Raw genomic sequence first — 16,509 nt, 5'->3', positions numbered from 1 at the left:
AATGGATCCCCACCCAGCCCGCTTACCACTCCCAGAAAGAGAGCTGAGCACCCAGGCAGACACAAAGAAGCCAGGCAGCCTGGGTGAGCTGAGGGACCTGGGGCCAGCTCTGCCTGCCCAGCCCCCGCAGGCATCTCCAGACCCTCCAGCCCAGAGGGCCTGGGAATGCAAGGAATCCCCTGCACTCCGGCCTCCTCCAGGAGGAGCACTGGGCGCTGGTTTTTTCCTCTTGAAACTTAAGTAGCATGAGAGAGGAATGCAGCGGGTGGGGTGCCACCCCGCCCCAGCCCTCCTCCAGGCCAATGGAGGGGAGGAAAAGATGACCCTTCCAGGGGGCCGTGGGGATGAGAGGAGCTGGGGACTTGCTGTTTAAAGGGCAGTGTCGGCTGTGCGAGGTGGGGATGTCCACTAGCTCAACTCACTCCACAGGCACAGGACCCCACGCTGCACCCCACAACACATGCAGTTTACAATAAGACGTCCTAGAGGTGGACGGCGGGGTGGCTGTAGGACGTGGGCTGCTCACCTAGCAGGCTGATGGCTGGGGAGAGCTCTGCGTAGCCCAGGTCAGCGGCCGCTGCGCCCTAGGATGTCTGTCATTCTGGTCAATGAAGGTGGCTGTCCCCTGGACGACTCCAGGACGCACAGCGGGGGACTCCACAAGTCCACGAGGCCTTGGCCGGCACCCCTAGATGCCTGACCTCGTCTGCCTCACCCTGTGGTGTCACCAGACCGAGGGCCCAGAACGGCTTCCCCTGCAGATGCTTCTGCCACTCTGGTGGCCACAGAAGAGGAAGAAGGGGGCCTGGCTGAGTACCTGGGTGAGGAAGGGCTGCCTGGCCACCCGGCCTGCTCTGTGGCCTCGGGAGACAGGTCCACGTGGGTGGCAGCTACTGTCATTCCAGGCTGCTCCCTGACACCCAGCCCAAATCTGGTCACCCTCCACCAGTGCCCAGTCCCTATGCAGGCTCTGGCTCCCATCAGACTGCTCCCACTCCTTGCCCTCTGCATAGACCTGCGTTCCGCACTACTCTGCAATGAAATTTTGAAAAAGATGCGCAGGGTGCAGATGCCAGCAACTTTAGGATGCTTGGGGCCTGGTGCGGTAGTATCAATGGCATAGGGAATCTACACTTTCCAAATGAACATGCTCCAGTGAGTGCATGTCATACAACCCCCAAACCTATCTCTAAGGTTTAAAAATAATCTCAGTTGGCTGGACACCATGTCGCATACCTATAATCCCAGCAACTCTGGAAGCTGAGGCAGGAGGATCCCAACTTTGAGGCCAGTCTCAGCAATTTAGTAAAACTCTATCTCAAAATTTAAAAAGTAAAGGGCTGGGGATGTGACTCAGTGCAAACCCACCTCAGCGGCACCCAGCTTGCACGGTCTGGTCAGCCAACATTTGTAGCAGTCAGCAGCTGCTCACTAAACACTGACCAGTGTACTGCCAGCTCCCCAGCACCTGGGGAAATGTTTCATTTCAGGACAGTTCCCAGCGGAAGCCTCGCAGTCTGCTCCAGGACTCCTCATTCCTTTCTCCCCACCTATTCTCCCAGCTGTTCCTGGATGCCAGGGCAAGGCTCTAATCAGAAGCTGTGGGGACAAGTGACACAGGCCCCTTGAAGTAGCAGCACTTGAAAACCCTAATATGAGCTGGGACCTGCCCAGGCCCAGCCACCTCTGCTCACACATGCTGCTGTGGCCACTACCCGCTGGCACACAGCCAAGTCCTGTCTGCAGCTTCTTTTCCTGGCATGAAGGCAGTTTCCATAATCATTGTACCCCTGTCCCTCCGGGTCAGCGAGACAGCTGAAGGCAAGGCACAGAGACTATCTGGACCCCTGCTCCTGAGCCACTCTGACAATGGAGACCCTGGTGCCTGGAGGCCAGGCCCCTTCCCACACTGGGTTCTATCAGCCACGCACCAACTGGCTAAGTTCACCCCACCACAGGTTCAAAGCTATGTCACTAGCCCCCCACTGTGGTGCCAAGTGCTGGTGGGCAGAGAGATGGGCAGAGAAGGGCCCCCACAGGGCAACCCGAGCCTGGGCATCAGGGGTATCACAAGGCCTCGTGGGCTCAGGCTGTCAGACCGAATACCACTCTGCCACTGCACACATGTCAGACTTCCCACAACCCCTCCTCCCTACCACAATGGGCTGCCGCCTGCAGCCGGCGTGGGCCCCGCTACCCATGTCCATCCAAGGCTGCAGAAAAGGGTGAACTACTCAGTTCTGCTTCAAGGGACCGATATAAGTTTAGCCAACTTACCCGAGTTTCCCAGGAGAAAGGAGCAGAGTGCTCATCCTGCCAGGTGATGTCCTGGAACAGAAATTTAAGAATGAATCGAGACCTGGGCCACCCCTGTACAAACGCTACCCAGGACTCTGGGAGCCGGGACAGGCACAACCCAGGCACAGCCCCACTCTGCTGAGCAGCCCAGGTCTCCAGCCTGCCCTGGAGGGTGAAGCCCCTCCCTGGGGCTCCTCCCTCACCTTTCCTACCGGGGCTGCCACCCCTCCAAACGCTGAGCCACTTCCAGGAGACGGAAGCCAGTCCAGCAGGGAAGCTAGCTGGGAAAGGAGCTGGCCCTTCAGTCTCGGCTACCAGCACGGAGCTGCCTGCTCATGGACCATGCCTTAGACTTCCCAGCCTCAGTTTCCTCCAGTGAAGGAAGAATCGCACCCCCGTTAACCGACCTACGAAAAATCATGCCAGGCACAACCTGCCAGCAGCACCAGCACAGTGGGGCTTCTTTCTCCCCGAGGGCCAGGAGAGAAGGCAGGCCTGGGTCAGCAGGACAGTGGAGAACGCCCTGAGACACAAGGCTTCCTTCCAAGGTCTCTGGCACCACTCCCAGGCCTCACAAGCAGGAAGAGCCCCCGGGTAGTCCCTGGGATCTGGCCTTGGGGCCAAGGATAGAGGGGACAGGGCAGATCCTTGGGATCTGACCTTGGACCTGCAGGTTTTGTCCACTGGCCTGAATCCACAGCTTGGGGGGGGGCACTTGGGCTCCCCTCTGCTCCCTGCAGCATTCCTGAGTTAACAAAGGCCTTATCTGCACCCTGCTATTTAGGGCCCCAGGTTCTGGACCAATGTGGGTCACCACGGTTGACACAGACTGAAAATAGGTTAAGGAATTTTAATTGAAACTGGTATTAAAATTATATCCATATCTCACCACCCCTAAAAAAACCCAAGTAACTATGTCTTTCCATGAAGAACCCAGTGTATTCTGTCTCCTTCCACGCAGAGCAGTCCTACGCTGCCACCAGGGACCTGCCCCCCCCTCCATGGTCCTGCCAAGGCCCTCCACTCAGCCTCCAGCAGAGCCCACCACATCCCAGCCTGGCCTCCCTCATGGCAGGGACTGGGGCAAACCCCAGGGCCCACAGGCAGAGCCTTCAACACAGCCACTATGCCATGCCCAGCTGGGTCCCCGCAGCTAGCCTTCTCTGAGATGAACGGCGCAGGGTCCTCTGCTGAACTGCAATGATGAAGGCCCTGCTGGGCCTGGGCAGTAGAAGGCCTGCTCTCCCAGACGCAGCAGGGGGGAGCCGTGATGGTCCCCGGGCCCCACCTGTGGCTAGCACTGGGCCTCCCAGGACCACAAAGGCTGTTCCTCCCGTAGCCCCAGTGCTTGCCCAACGGGGTCCACACCCAGTGATGCCCTGGCTCTGGTCAAGCCACAGCCTCCCACATCTCACCCCAATGTGGGACACAGAGCCCAGCTCTTCTTGCCTCTGGCCTAGGAGTGACATGTCCCCTGCACTAGGCCCCTCTGTGGACCCTGGGGACAAGAGCAAGGAGGAGCTATGGGGAGATTCCACATTCAGGCCTTTAGCCGGCCACAAGTGTGCCAGGACAAGGATCGCACAGCCACGAGCACAAGCTCTGGCCCAGGCGCAAGCCATGAGAACCAGACCCCAGCAGCAGGAGTGCACCTGAGGCCTGCCCCATCAGAGCCCAGGGCAGGTCCCCACAGTGGAGTGTCACCACACGTAGCACATTCGGGGGTGGTTCTGGCTTCAGAGCTGGCTTGCGCTGTCTGTTTGCCTCCTGGCCACCAGCAAAGACTTTCAAGATGAGAAGGACAGGGTCACTGCCATCCCCTTTGGAATTTCAGCTCAACCCAAACTGCTTCCCAGCGCCCCGCTGCTTCTCCAAATATGCCAGCGGCAATCTGGAGGGATGTGTGCTGCCACACCCTGGAGCAGAGGCTCCAGGCAGAGTCCAGGGCCAGCCTGCAGCTGAGTTCCTTCCACGCCTCTGGGTGCCTGTCGAGGGAGGGGACCATGCGTTAAATGATCTGAAAGTCTCTGAAATTCTGTGCTGTTGGGACCCTGCAATCCTCTTAGAAGTAACAGCATAACAAGATCTTTGTTCTTAGGGGGAGACAGAGAGCCCCGATGCCTTGCCTTCTGGAGTCACCCTGGGGACGGCACAGGAACCATCTAAACAAAGCCCTTTGCACTGAGCCGCCAGCCTCACTGCCTCCAAGGACAGAAGCATGTGGGGTCTACAGGGTGGAGGCAACGCGGGACCACCAGCACAGGACGGGGCATGTGGGAGCTGGACTCTCACAAGTCACGTAACTCGAGTCCCTTGAGACTTAGAAAGATTAGACCAGGAAGGCTTTTGGTTCTGGAATGTGACTGATCTCTGGGGAGCACAGGGTCAGCCGGAGCTCGGAGCTCGGAGCTCGGGAGGTCAGGTCCCAGTGGTCGCAGACCAGGCCAGGTGAAATTCCATGGGGGTCACAGACGGAGACATGTCACGCTGAGATTTTTCCCCAGCTTGGTATCAGTAGTATTTTGTTTGCTCCAGTAAGAAACTAAGTCAAGGGGCAGATTCCTTGGATTTCTGCAATTCTGAGTCCATAAAAGAAAACAGTAAAGTACTTAACAAAAATAAATTCACCAAACAAAAATGTGACAGGGGCTGTGACGTCAGCCACCAGCTGCACACTCCAGCCACAGGAGCGCCGGCGGGAGGAATGGGCTCCCAGGCTCCGCGTGAATATGGCGCCGACTCCCAAAGGAACAGCACCCATCATATGTCCACCCTCACGCGCACATGTGTGTGCTCTCACAGACACACACTCCGACACATACCACAGCACAATGCTGTCCCTTGTCCTGTGCTCCTCACGTTCCTACTTCCGATGGATACCTAACAATAGTGACCTGCCACTGTGGTGCAGTCCACATGCCCCCCGGGCTGCTCAGGGACGTACCCTGGGCCCCAGGGCTGACACTGCACTGAGGGACACCTGCTACTCAGACCACGGACGAGATCTGTGGGCTTCGCTCTGGAAAGCGTCACCCTCAGAGTCCAATTCCTCTCCGTGAAAGACGTCCACTCCACAGGCCAACTCAGCCCAGAAGCATGCTCAGGTCACCAAACTCCAAGGGGGAAAACAAACAACAGCCACAGGCTCACCCATCCTGCAAGAGCTGACCATGAGGCACTTCTCCTTCCTGTGGTTCCACACAGCCGTCATTAAAGGCTGAGCCATCCAGACTCACAGCTGAACACATTAAGACAGAGGTGAGATGCTCCACGCCCGTGAGGGTGGCCACCATCGCAAAACGGGAAACAGCGAACCCCAGCAGGCCCATGAAGCCCGGGGCTCTGCTGGGGCAGTGGAACAGCGCCCTGGAGACAAAACAGGATGGCGTCCTGCAGGAGATGACCTTTGTGTCCCACTGTCCCAGAGGTGGCACACCACAAAACTTAAATACAGTGTATGATGTGGAACGATGCAATAATCATGTTGTAACAAGCATAACACCACCTAACCTCTAGAGGACAACATCAGCCTATCTCAACACGCCTGTGTCGACCAGAAACGTGGACCTCATGGGACACAGACTGAGCAATTCACCCAGCAATTCCATCCCAAGGTGTGTGCCCCCAAAGAGCTAAAAGCAGGGGCTCACATGGGCAGTTCCACACCACGGTCACAGCTGCAGGATTGACCGGCGTGGTCCCTCGGTGCAGCAGCACAGTGTTCAGTCTGAGAAAGGGAGGAAATGCTGGTGCACACTCCAAGGTGGATGGATCCTGAGGACACTGAGCCCAGAGGAGAGCCAGGCAAGAGGCGGACACCGCAGCACTACTTCATGAGACAGCAGCAGGAAAGCAGAGGCAGAGCCAGCTTCCAGGGGCAGGGGACGAGCACTTGCTGCCTAAGGCGCTCAGGGCTTTGTTCTTTACAGGGCACAGAGTTCCATCATAAAATGGCAACCTCTGGAAATGGGTGGCAGTGATGGCCACGGGCACTGAGCACACAGGCCCCTGCACACCCAAGAATGGTTAAAGTCACAGCTGAAGGTTGTGTGCTTCGTCAGAATAAGGCCACGGGAAGACCTGAAGGGATTTTAAGAACCAATGGCCATGGGAGAGGAGCCTCTGAAAAGCCTGCCTGGCTCCACTGACCACATCCTGGGGAGACCGGGGGGGGGGGGGGAGGGAGGGGTGCCAGAAAGGTCAGCAGCTGTGGGGGCTGGGGACAGGCGGGTGCAGAGGGCCTGGGACAGCGAGCCCAGCACACATGACCCTAAAACATAGCCCTGTGGTGAGCGGGACATGGGGAGATGCTGACCACGTCCTGCAGGTTCTCTGATGAGCACAGCAGGCTGATTGGGGAGGCTAATGATGGAGAAGGCACGTCTGCTCTAGGGGGTCTGGGTGGAGGGCTGTGTGCTCATTTCTGCTGGGAAACTAAAACTGGACTGAAAAACAGTCTAACTTTTAAAGGTGTTTCTCCTCCATAAAGGGCTATGCTCAGGCTCTTGCTTTCCAGGTACGTCAGCACACGGTGCCACCATCTGCTCTTGAGCCTGCTGCGCCTCTGGCTCCTGCAAGCTGCCTCACAGTACTGCTGCGCAGACTCTGCCACAGCTGCTGCCGTGCAAAGGGCCTATGCCAGACACCAGGGTCAGCCCTGCCTCTCTCGGAGCCAGGCGTCAAACATCTACCAGCACACCATAGCTGCACCCAGCAGCAAACGACTGAAGTCCATCACAGGCTATGGTGAATGTGATTTCTGCTATTAAAATTGAAAATGACTCCGGTAATATTGCTTTTGAGATTATCTAGCTACACTCAATTAGAGTTGGTTGTGATTTCTCTGTAAAAGTCATGACTGTTGCAAAATTATTCTAGAATGGGAAACTCTAGACTTCAAATTCATTTCAAATGTGGTGAAATTTTATAAATATTAACATTTCCTCTAATTAAAGTTAATGAGAAACCATTATGCATTTAGTCTTTGGTAACGTTCTCTCTGATTTTAGGACCAGTATGTCTGGGCTTCCAACTTGTAGAATGGACAAGTCCCCCAGGCCCCCTGCTCAAGCTGCTCCAAGAAAGGCAGCAGGGCAGGAGCAAGGGGCTTCCTTGTTGACCTCTGCACACGGCCCGACAGCCAGCAGCCAGTAGCCAGCCACCTCTCATGGGATCTAGTAGGAATGACCCCCAAGACCCCAGAGCCCTAGGTTCCCACTGAACTCAAGACTCTGAGAGGCCTAGCCCCACAGTTCCCAGATTTGGCTACAAATCAGAGCCACCAAGGGTGCCGTTTTCATAAGCAGAATCTCTGTGTCCCAACCAACTCAGTCACATCAACAACAGGGGCTGGGGAAGGAGCTCAGTGATAGAGCACACGCTTAGCACGAGCAAGGCCCTGGGTTCTATCCCCAGCACCACTTGGAAAATGAAGCTCCCTAGGAAACTGTTTCTGGTGCAGCTACTCCCTAGGGAGCTCTCTGGTTCAGTCACTCACAGGACCCATGGACCCTGACCACACTCTTAGCTCAGGAGCTCCTGGCCATGCCGCGGCACAGCTGCTGGTGCCCAGAGGACATCTGTCTGGCCAGCTACACTAGCCACAGCATGCACAAGGCTCTCACAATCCTCCAGTGGACTCCCTTGAAACCCCTGGTTCATGTGGGTCCAGGCCAGGCCTTGACCATCCCCTGAGGCAGAATTACGGCTGTACATCCTAATAACTAACCAGGGCAGCATAACGGCGCCCAAGGAGCCGCAGGACTCAGGCCACCTCCTAAAGGCTTCTGTTCCAACTGGCATTTGCAGACTCCATACAAAGAACTGCAAGTGCCCATTTAACAACAATGTTTCACTATCTGCTCGCCCAGAAGCGGAACAGCACAGACTATCAACCACCACCTCTTACCAGGAGTGCCAACTTCCTAAGAATCAGAATTCCAACTTCCAATGCCCCACACAGACTCAGGTTTCTTGGGAGATTCAGAAGCAGCATTCAGAAGGCTGCAAGAAGTTCATGGGACCAGGAATGGCCACTTTCCTCCCCAAGTTTTCACACTAGAGCAGCTTCTGAGCTTCTGGCAGGTACACAATGGCATCTTGGCTTAAGCTGGGAAATGCTATAAGCTAGAGAGATGAGACTCAAGAGAGCAGAACCTGCAGGAAAGGGAAAGACAGGCCCCAGGCATGGCTGGAGATATCAGGTGGCCAGGAGCTTCTCAGCCCAACCAGGCAGAGCACAAGGATGCAGCTGAGTTGTCCGAGCTGCAGAGACAGAAGAATCCTTCTGCAGACTCCACTGAACGGCACAGCACCCTGGGCCTGTCAATCAACTGAAAACACATAGTTCCAGGTAAATACACCTACACTTGTGTTGACTTCTCCTGCTAAAGACCGAGGTCTTTAAGGCAATCTTGTTTCTTGGTGTTGGAAGTTAAAAACCTACCTCCGCACAAAGACCTGCACCCAGGATGTCTACAGCAGTTTTACTCATAACAGCCAAATAGTGGAGGCCATCGAAGCATCCTCAGCAGGAAGTGGACAAGCTGTGGCCCATCCTGGCACTAAGCCAGGAAAGGCACAGAGGGACCTCACACACAGCACCAATGCAAGAAGCCCCTTTGAAGAGGCCACAGCCTGAGCAACCCTGGCTGTGACACCTTGGGAAAGGAGGAGCTGGGAGAAGGCAGCGAGACCAGGGGCCAGGGTGGAGCAGAGAGGGGTGAGTAGGGGGGTGGGCAGGGGGTTCTCAAGTAGTGAACCTGGTCTGTGTGATGCATCATGGTAGATCCTGTCTTTGCACGCTGGGTGAGGTCCACAGACCATGCAGCAGCCATGGTGAACCCAAACATGAACTCTGACCTAAGGTGATGAGACATCAGCACAGGGCGGTGACCACGGACCGCCATGACCACGGACTGCCCATGGGGGTGCACTAGGTGAGAGAGGCTGCCTGCGAACCAAGGGTAGGTGGGAACTCCGAACTTTCCACTCAGTTTTGCTGTAAATCTAAAACTGCTCTAAAAAATTAAATCTATTAAAAAGGGGAGGAGCAAAGAATGATAAAACTATGTTTTTTACCCAATGCCTATTCACAGTTACTGTACACATTTATGGTATCTGGCTGTTTGTTCCCTTTGACTGGAATATATTTAACTCTGCTGAAATGGGCCTTTCCATAACTGGAGGTACAAGTGCAGCTCTGAAGACAGAAAGCAACTGTGATGTAGTCCCGGGTGCGTCCACTGTGCACGCGGATCCAGAGACACAGCTCCATAGCAGATCACAGCAAAAACAGCACCAAGTGCCTCCACTATGGTGACAGGCAGAGTGCAGAGTGGGTGGAGCATGCTTCAAGGAAGGAACAGAACATGGGCAGGAGTCTAAGGAGACAGGTCTGGCCTGCACTCACCCAATCCTTATTTATTTATTTTGAAGAAACTGTTTTTTTTCAGTACTATGGGAATGTCTTGGTCAGGGTGTGAGCGATTTCTAGTCACCTGCCTGCTTCTTCCGCTTCCTCCTGCCCTGCATGACTGTGAACAAGTCATTTCATTTCTTTGCAAAACCTGTGCCCAGGTGTCACTGGAACCAGCAGGCAAAGGCACCTGGGCAGGGAGGCCACTCTGCCTGTGCAACCAGGGCACGCAGCCAGGTGCTGATCAGGGTGGAGAACCCTCAACGTGCCAGGGAAGCTTTCAGGCAGCCTATAGTCTGTGCCTAGCAGAGGCTGCGGAACTGGCTTTGGCCATTTCTCAATACCTGCCCAGTGACCATACAGAGCCCCAGCCAGAGACACAAAAAGCCACACCCACCTTGTCGTCTTTTCAAGATCACGCACGGGTGGGCCAGACAGAGGGGGGATAAATTCACACATTCCACCTCCTGAAAAAGCAAGTCCAAAATACAGAGACAGCAACTCTCAAATTACCTTCTTTTTAATTTTAACCAAAATCTGAAAGAAAAAAAAAAAGAAAAGGCCAAAGTGCCAAAGTAGATGAGAAGGGAGACCTCAGGAGCCGCAGGTCCTGCAGCTGCCTGCTCTCCCCAGCAAAGGCTGCTTCTGCGGGGCTTGAGACAACTACCATACTATGTAACTTGTTATAATAAATCTGTTTACTTGACCAAATATCTAGGCTGTGCAGGACTCAGGCCCACAGGCCCTCCAGAACCTGGACCCTCAAAAGCGGGCAAGGCAGGCCCTGGGCAGGCAGCCCCTGAGCATGGCCTGCTGACAGATACTCTACCCCTGCGACACCTACAGGTCCTCCCACTGTGGACTAGGAAAGCCACCAGGCCTTAAAGGGCCTAGGACAGTACAAGAGATGTCTGGGAGCCCAGGAGACCAAGACTCAGCCTCAGAAAAGGAGGCTAAAGCCATGAGGCGTGAGAGAGTGACCAGCAAAGCCCTAGGGAGAGGGCTGCAGCAGGAGAGGGATGTGGGTCCAAGGATAGCAGCATCATGCTCAGCTGCTGAGGAAAGGCAGAGCTAACTAGTCCTAGGGTCTTAAAACTCAGGTATGGCCGGGAGCAACACTGCAGGTCTGAATCCCAGCACTCAGGAGGCTGAGGCAGGAAGAAAACAAGTTCAAGTCCTACCTTGATAACTTAGACCTTGTCCCAAAATAAAGTAAAAAGGAATGGTGATATAGCTCAGTGGTAGAGCACCCTGGGTTCCGTCCGCAGTCCTGGGGGTGGGGGCACTCCCCATGCAAAACCCAGATCAGGGTTCTGAGGATGGGTGTGAGAAAACGCCACTCCTGCCCAGCCCCGCCTGCTTCATGGAGAGGCAGATGCAGCATGCAGATCCACACAAAGGAGCTGCCCGGGCTCAGGCCTCCTGGTCATCTGCTGGCCTGTTGTAGCCAAGAGGGTGGCACCGGGTGAGCAACTCTACAGCCTCCCACACCTACTCAGATCCTGCTGGATGGATGGCACGGAGTTTGGGGGTGGGGACAGGAAGCAGAAGGCAACACAAACCCAAGAGTTCAATTTTCTATCAATAACAGGAAGCAGGAGAAGCATGCAGGGTGTTCCCTAAACCCTTGAAAAGCAAGAACCTTTCCTCTCCCCAGGTCAGATATTCCCAGCACTCACAGCCATCAGGAGCGCGGACAAGCCAGACCTTGAAGAGCCTCCACCTGCAGACAGGCTTTGCCTTTCTCACTGAGATCCTCCACCAGGAGGGAGCACGCTGTGTGCGCCTGCTCCAAGCCAGGCCGACTCCAGGGGGCCAAGGGCCCGCAGAAGGCAGTACCTGCTGCTGACTGTGGTGAGGACCTGGGTCCCAGATGTGGGGGCCCCTCCTTTGTGATGACCTTTCCTCCAGCACCAGCCAAGATTTACCACACGGGAGAGCCTGGGGCCTCAGGGAGGCAGGAAGGCTGGCAGCCCTGGGCAACATTCCACTCTGTAGACATTTACTGAGGTTATGAGCCAGATTTTTAAAGGAGCTGGTAAAGACTAAGCTAAGATGCCACTACTTCCTAAATACAATAGGACGTGAGGAATACTTGCTCAATTGATTCCCAAGGAAGAATGTAAAACCTGGCAAGTTCCTCAAGGCCTCAACAACAAGGATAGCCACCTTCTTCTCTGCAAGGGGCCAGATTAAGTCATCAGAGCATGGGGACCTGAGCCAGCCCAAGTTTTCCACCTCACCAGGCATGGAAACAAACACACACACATAACATGCTGCACCTGCACAAGGCAACTTCAGTGCATGAACTGAGCCCCTGACCATACTCAGAGCCACTGAGATCTGTGGCCACCATCATGTAATCAAACTTCTATTTATTCCAGTAACAAATACAAATAACTAGATGATGGTCATTATGTCTGCATTCTCTGACTTAGGATATTGCTATGTGGGACACAAAAATGTCACTGGCAATGAGGGAGTATTCAAAGAAGTAGGCAGCACCCTTCAGGGCAGCTGACAGGGCATGGGGGCCCCTGTGACCACAGGAGAAGACAGGTCAAATGGGAAGGGACAGCCCTACTCAAGCTAGTCCTTTGCTCAAACCTGGGGCCGCCAAGCTGGGGGTCATCTCCCATTCTGTCCTATCCATCATCCCTTATGCCCAGAAGCTTGCCCTCCTCCACAAGTGATCTCCTGTGAGCAACAAAAAGAATGCAAACTCCACTTCAGTGCCAACCCCTTGCCTCATCTGATGGCATTTAAACCACCCAGCCACCCTGGCAATGTTCCTGCAGACCCCTCCTAAAACCAAGACTCTGCCTGCCACGGCCACCTGTGCTGAGGTTGTCAGAGGTAATCCAGGGCATGGGCAAACTCTCAGCATGTGTGAGAGGCTGAGATTCAATTCTGAAAGACAGGGCTGGTGGCTCTGGGAAGCTCCCAGGCCGCCACAACAGTTCCCTTGCTTTTATGTCACACTGGGTCTGCAAGTCCAGAAAGAGATCAGTCTAGCTACAGATAGGGACCCATAGTAGAACTTCAGCCTAGTGGAAGGCTGTCCCTGCCAGCGACCCTGAGCTGCAACGTGGCCTGGCTTTTTGATGACAAGCAGTCATGCCACTGCTCTCAGCTGGACAAACCCAAGACCAGGTTTAGGGCCAGCCACTCTTCAACATCTGCAAGGAATTACAGGCTTACTGCCCTCAGGTTTATTTACTTACAATATGCCTTCCAAGGGCCGCCTGGCACCCAAACCTACACATCTACAGAAGTGCACATCTTCCCCCTGGGCTGTTTCGGCTCTGGAAGACATTTTAAAACCTATATTTTTCTCTCCCCAGCTTACCACGCCCTTGTTTTTCCTGGCAAGCCTTCGAGTTGAAAGTCCAAGGGGGGAATTTTCTATTAATTCCATGAGAATCGAGGCGCTGCTGGCAACACAGTCCTATACTTCACACTTCTGACCTGACGTCAGAGTGAGTTTATGGCCACAAACATTCTGCTTTAACGAACATTTCCACATACCTAAGCCTGAAAGTGTGCTCTAAGCCTCATTCTGAACTTGAGTCCCTTCACAGTCCCCAACTTCCCAGGAAAACCTCCCCTGGCCCCTCCCCTCAGCAGCCTAAGCAGCAGCCTCAGCCGAGTGGACCCCACTGCTGCTCCTTCTCACTTCGCCCCTCGAAGCAGAAGTCAGGCCAACGGCCACGGCGAGGTCCCAGGACACGGAAGGCTTCTGGGACACTCACTCCCAAGGGCACCAGGCTTCCCAGCGCACAGACTTCGGGCCTCGCGACCCATCCTCCCTGCGCACAGCAGGGGTAGATCTGCGGCTGAGCCTGCCCTCCCCTCCGAAGGGGCGAGGCTGTGGAGCGCATCTAAACTCCTCTCCCAGGGTCTTTCCATAGAAAAACAGGGTCGCACACGGAGCATCGTGCCCCCCAGTCGCACCTCGGGACGGTGGGCTCGAGACCGTGGGCCCCTGTCTTGGAAGGCGCCTCCTCCTCCCGGAGACTCGCCTCTCAAGTCTCATTCCCCACGGAGTTCGCGGCCGGGCACAAATGCTAACAGACACCGCGAGCCGAGTGCCTCGCGGGTGGGCGCCATACCCGTTTCACTCGAGGAAACTGAGGCTCTAAGACTCTCTCTGGGCCACACAGCTGCCAAGGGACAGAGCTGGGTCAGAACCCAGGTCAGCCGGCCTTAGAATTCCCGCTGTCGCCACTTTGGTCCGCTTTGCTCAGTGGGTGGCTTTAAAAGCCCCCTTCCCTTCTCCCCGAGGCGCCCCCAGCCCCGGCGCCCCCCACGTCCCTCGCGCGGGGCGGGTGTCCTGGAGCCCCCGTCCCCGCTGGGCCCCTCTCACCGCCCACTCCCCTTAGCGCGGGGCGTGTCCGGCGCCCCACCTCGTCGCCGAAGCGCACCACCTTCTGACCGGTGGGCCCGCGCAGGCCTGGGAAGCGCACGGGGTCTTCGGGGTCGCCGGGGTACCCCGGGTCGGCGGGAGCCGAGGCGCGCGGCCCCACCAGGCAGCGGTCGATGATCGCGTCCTGCTGCGCGGGCGGCAGCCGCGCCCACTCGGGCCCGTACTTCTCGCGGATCTTCTCCTTGTCCTGCATGATTTTCCTGGCCATGGGGCTCAGGGACGAGAAGTAGGTGAAGCGTTTCCGCTCCCGTTCGTCCAGCGGCCGGTTCCCGCTCATGACCGCGGAGCGCGAGGCCGCGATCGCAGCAGCCATGGACGCCATGCCCGGCCCGCCGCGCCGCGCCCCGCCCGGAGCGCCGCCCAGCTCCCGCCGCCCCCGGCCCGCCGGAGCACCGCCCCCCGGACCCGCGCTGGGTCCCCGCCCCGCCGGAGCACCGCCCCCTGGGCCCGCTCGGGGACCCGCCCCGCCCGGAGCACCGCCCCCTGAACCCGCGCTGAGTCCCCGCCCTGTCCGGAGCGCCGCCCCCTGGGCCAGCACTTGGTCTCCGCCCGGAGCGCGGCCCCACCCCGGCCCTCCAGACCCGCCCTCCTCCACGGGTGCCGCCCGCACCCCGGTCCGGCCGGTGTGGGACGCCACCCTTCGCTGTCCCGCGGCGCCCGCGTTTTCCCGAGCCGGCTTTGGTAGGGCCGGCGTAAATCCGAGCCTGTGCCCGGCGGTGGGCAGGCTGCTCCTTACTTTCCAGCGGTCGCCATGGTGCCACGTGGTCGCCGCTGACAAAGGAAACTTATTCAAGTCCCTGGCGAGACTGGGCCCCGGGCCTCGAGGCAGCCGAAGGGCCACCTGGGAGGCGCAGCCGTAAGGAAAGTGGAGTGGGCCCTGCTAACGGCTTGGAGAGTACAGGAAGCGCAGGAGGCCAGACCTTTCCCCTCTCTGAGCTGAACTGCCGAGTCCGCCAGCACAGTGCCTGACTCTTGGACCAGTGCCCCACACGTGAACCACAGGGGCTTTCCCCACACCGGCTTAGCCCTTGCCTTCTCTGACTCTTGTCATTCCAAAGCAAGCTCCCAGTTGTTCATTAATGAATTTCAAGAGTGCATCTTAAAACATTACCAATGTTATGAAACAGGGATTAAAGGGGGAAAATAAGTGGATCAGTGTACTGAGGGTATAGAGCATCAATTTAAATGGAGAATAACACCACCAAAAAAAAAAAAAAAAAAAAAAAAGAAAATCCCAGACATAAATGGCAAGTCTGTTTCCGCGATCTCAGAAATCACAAGAACCCGTGCAGCTCACTGTTTGCAAACAAGAGGGAGGAAAAGTTTTCATACAGAGAAGCAACATCCCCACAGGGGACTGGCTTGTCATTCTGTAATATCTTCCTTACAGACCAAAAAATTTAAATTACACAACATCACTCCACCCACCCACCAAGTCTGCCTGACCTGGCTGATTTTAGCAAGACTTAAAAGTCTCAGGTGAGAAATGAGTGTCCTTAAAAGAACTCCATGTCAGCCCATGCCTAGGGACTTTGCCTCTGAAGTAGCACTTGGAAAATTCCAAACATGAGGGACTGTGTTTGTAGCTCAGTGGTAGAGTGTTTGCCTAGCAGGTGTAAGGCACTGGGTTCAATCCTCAGCACTGCAAATAAATAAATAATAAAGTAAAATAAAGGTATTGTGTCCATCTACAATTAAAAAAAAAAATCCAAATGTGAATGCAAAGTTCTGTTCCAAACATGAGACACCTCATCTTCTCATCAGAATCCTAAGAATTTTTTTGGAATGTCACAAAGGTGGCAGGATGGCAATAAAATATATTTTTATCAAGAATATTACCAGCGTAATATGTAGAAGCAATGGGAAAAGCAAGCGCCCCAGGTGACAGCCGAATGGCCTGTATGTACAGGCTTATTGACAAAGCAATGAGCCTTCAAGCCTACTTTGTGGTATTATTATTCTTATTTGAGTTGAAGCTACATAGGCAGAGTTGACTGACAGGATCTGCTGATTTATCCCTCTAATCCCTGTTTACTAAGGCAAGGGGTGCTTAAAAATGTACTCATGAAATTTAATTAACATCTGGCCCCTGCTCTGAGAGTCACATTAGAGGGTGATTGGACCTTAGAGATTTATGTCCTTGGGTGCATTCACTTGAAATACCATCAGCATACCAAGAGGACGTGAAGACTTGCCGTGCTGATGGAGAAGTGATGGTCTTCGTGCCAGGAGGTGAGGAGGAGCAGCTCCTGCCCTCCAGTGAGAGAAAGCCACTACCAGTGCCTCGGCCAGCCCTTAACGGTCAGTTTTGAGATGAGTAATTATGTACACTTGCCATGGAAGCCACTCGGGAGGCTGAGGCAGGAGG

General features: G+C 55.5%; 1 protein-coding gene across 1 annotated transcript in view; it reads right to left on the bottom strand.

The window, feature by feature from the left end:
* The window catches only part of LOC308651171 (uncharacterized protein C1orf198), a 28,408-nt gene extending 13,819 nt beyond the window's left edge, over positions 1 to 14,589 (bottom strand). The window contains exons 1-2 of the mRNA XM_081298070.1: positions 14,122 to 14,589; positions 2,278 to 2,328 (exon numbers count right to left, since the gene is read on the bottom strand). Coding sequence (XP_081154196.1) covers positions 2,278 to 2,328; positions 14,122 to 14,463 — 393 coding nt within the window. The 5' untranslated portion in view covers positions 14,464 to 14,589. The remainder of the gene's footprint in view (positions 1 to 2,277; positions 2,329 to 14,121) is intronic.
* Between the last annotated feature and the right edge of the window lie 1,920 nt (positions 14,590 to 16,509).

Source organism: Spermophilus citellus (assembly GCF_964194105.1).
Source record: "Spermophilus citellus genome assembly, chromosome: 6".
Taxonomy (NCBI): domain Eukaryota; kingdom Metazoa; phylum Chordata; class Mammalia; order Rodentia; family Sciuridae; genus Spermophilus; species Spermophilus citellus.
This window is presented reverse-complemented; position numbering and strand designations above follow the sequence as displayed.